This window comes from Bison bison, unplaced genomic scaffold (genome assembly GCF_000754665.1).
Source record: "Bison bison bison isolate TAMUID 2011002044 unplaced genomic scaffold, Bison_UMD1.0 scf7180017864072, whole genome shotgun sequence".
Lineage (NCBI taxonomy): Eukaryota > Metazoa > Chordata > Mammalia > Artiodactyla > Bovidae > Bison > Bison bison.
In genome coordinates this window covers 11079148-11080328 of record NW_011494644.1, presented here as the reverse complement: position 1 = coordinate 11080328, position 1181 = coordinate 11079148, and the positions used below count along the sequence as shown (strand labels likewise).

The 1181-nt window shown below is 67.8% G+C and overlaps 1 protein-coding gene across 1 annotated transcript in view; it reads right to left on the bottom strand.

The window, feature by feature from the left end:
* The window catches only part of DOC2A (double C2-like domains, alpha), a 4759-nt gene extending 4340 nt beyond the window's left edge, over positions 1-419 (bottom strand). The window contains exon 1 of the mRNA XM_010837295.1: positions 155-419. Coding sequence (XP_010835597.1) covers positions 155-419 — 265 coding nt within the window. The remainder of the gene's footprint in view (positions 1-154) is intronic.
* Positions 420-1181: the final 762 nt, after the last annotated feature.

Here is a 1181-nt window from a genome sequence, read left to right as displayed (position 1 = left end):
GAATATTGAGCCTCGCTGAAGCTGTAATCTCCACTCCGACTGCAGCTGTGGCAGCAGTGCCCGCCGCCTCCCCACCCCCAGCAGAGCCCAGGCCCTTCCCACCAGCCTGGAGGCCCCCAGGAGTGCCCTGGGCCCTTCAAGCCCCCAGACTCACTGGTATCATCCGAGTCGTAGCTGTCCACCTCGGCTCCCTCCTCGGGCGTGGTGGCCCCAAGGAGGGCCGCCGGGGGGGCCAGGGCCAGGGGGGCCAGATGAGCAGGGGCCTCTCCGAAGCCCCCGCCACCCCCTTCGAGGCCAGGTCCCCGGCGGGGGAAGTAGTCGGAGATCTGGCGGATGGGCCGGATGGGCCCCGGGCAAACGTTGATGGCCATGTGCTCCTGGATGTTGATGGCCATGCGGTCACCCCTGCGGCCCCTCATGAAGCACCCCTAGCTTGGGGAGGGAGAGAGCGTGAGCCCCGGGCTGGCTGAGTCCTCAAACCTCCCATCTGCTGGCTGAGGGCCAGGCAGCAACCACCGGGGTCTGAGGGCCCTCACTGGCCCTCTCTTCCTGGGCACTGAGGGAGAGGGCAGCCTGTGCCAGCCGAGGGGCAGCAAGGAGGCCTGGGACCTCCAGACCCTGAGCTGTGCTCCCCCAGGGGCCAGGCTGGCAGCCACTCCCTGAAGAGAGGTGCTGGCTCCAGCACAGCCTTGCCCACCTACCTCTAGACTGTCCCCTGTCCTTGTCCCAGCTCCTGCCCCTCATTCTGGGCTTCTGTCTGCTCTGGGCCCTGCCGACCCCTCAAGCGGCCCCCGTAGGCCCCCTCCTCTCCCTCTCTGAGGCTCTGGCCATCCTTCTGCACCAGGCGCTGGTCTGGTCTGGGTGTCACCCGCCCCTTAGGTTCTCACTTCCCACAGTCCCTTCATTCAACCTCAGGGTCTGCCTGCTGGCTGGTCCCCCATCCCCTGCGGCCCAAGGTGGGGACCCCCACCTCAGATGCTTCCTCCTGAGATCGGATCTCCAGCGGAGCCAGGAATTGCAGCCTCCGGAGAGCCGAATACCCCCCGGAGGCACACACAGGCTGACACACACACGCTCACCCTCACCCTCTCGTCCCCGGCAGCCCAGCCCCCAGCACCTATCTGTGCGCCTCCAACAGGTGCCCAAGCACTGGGGGGCCAGCGGGTGCGGGCTGGGCGGTG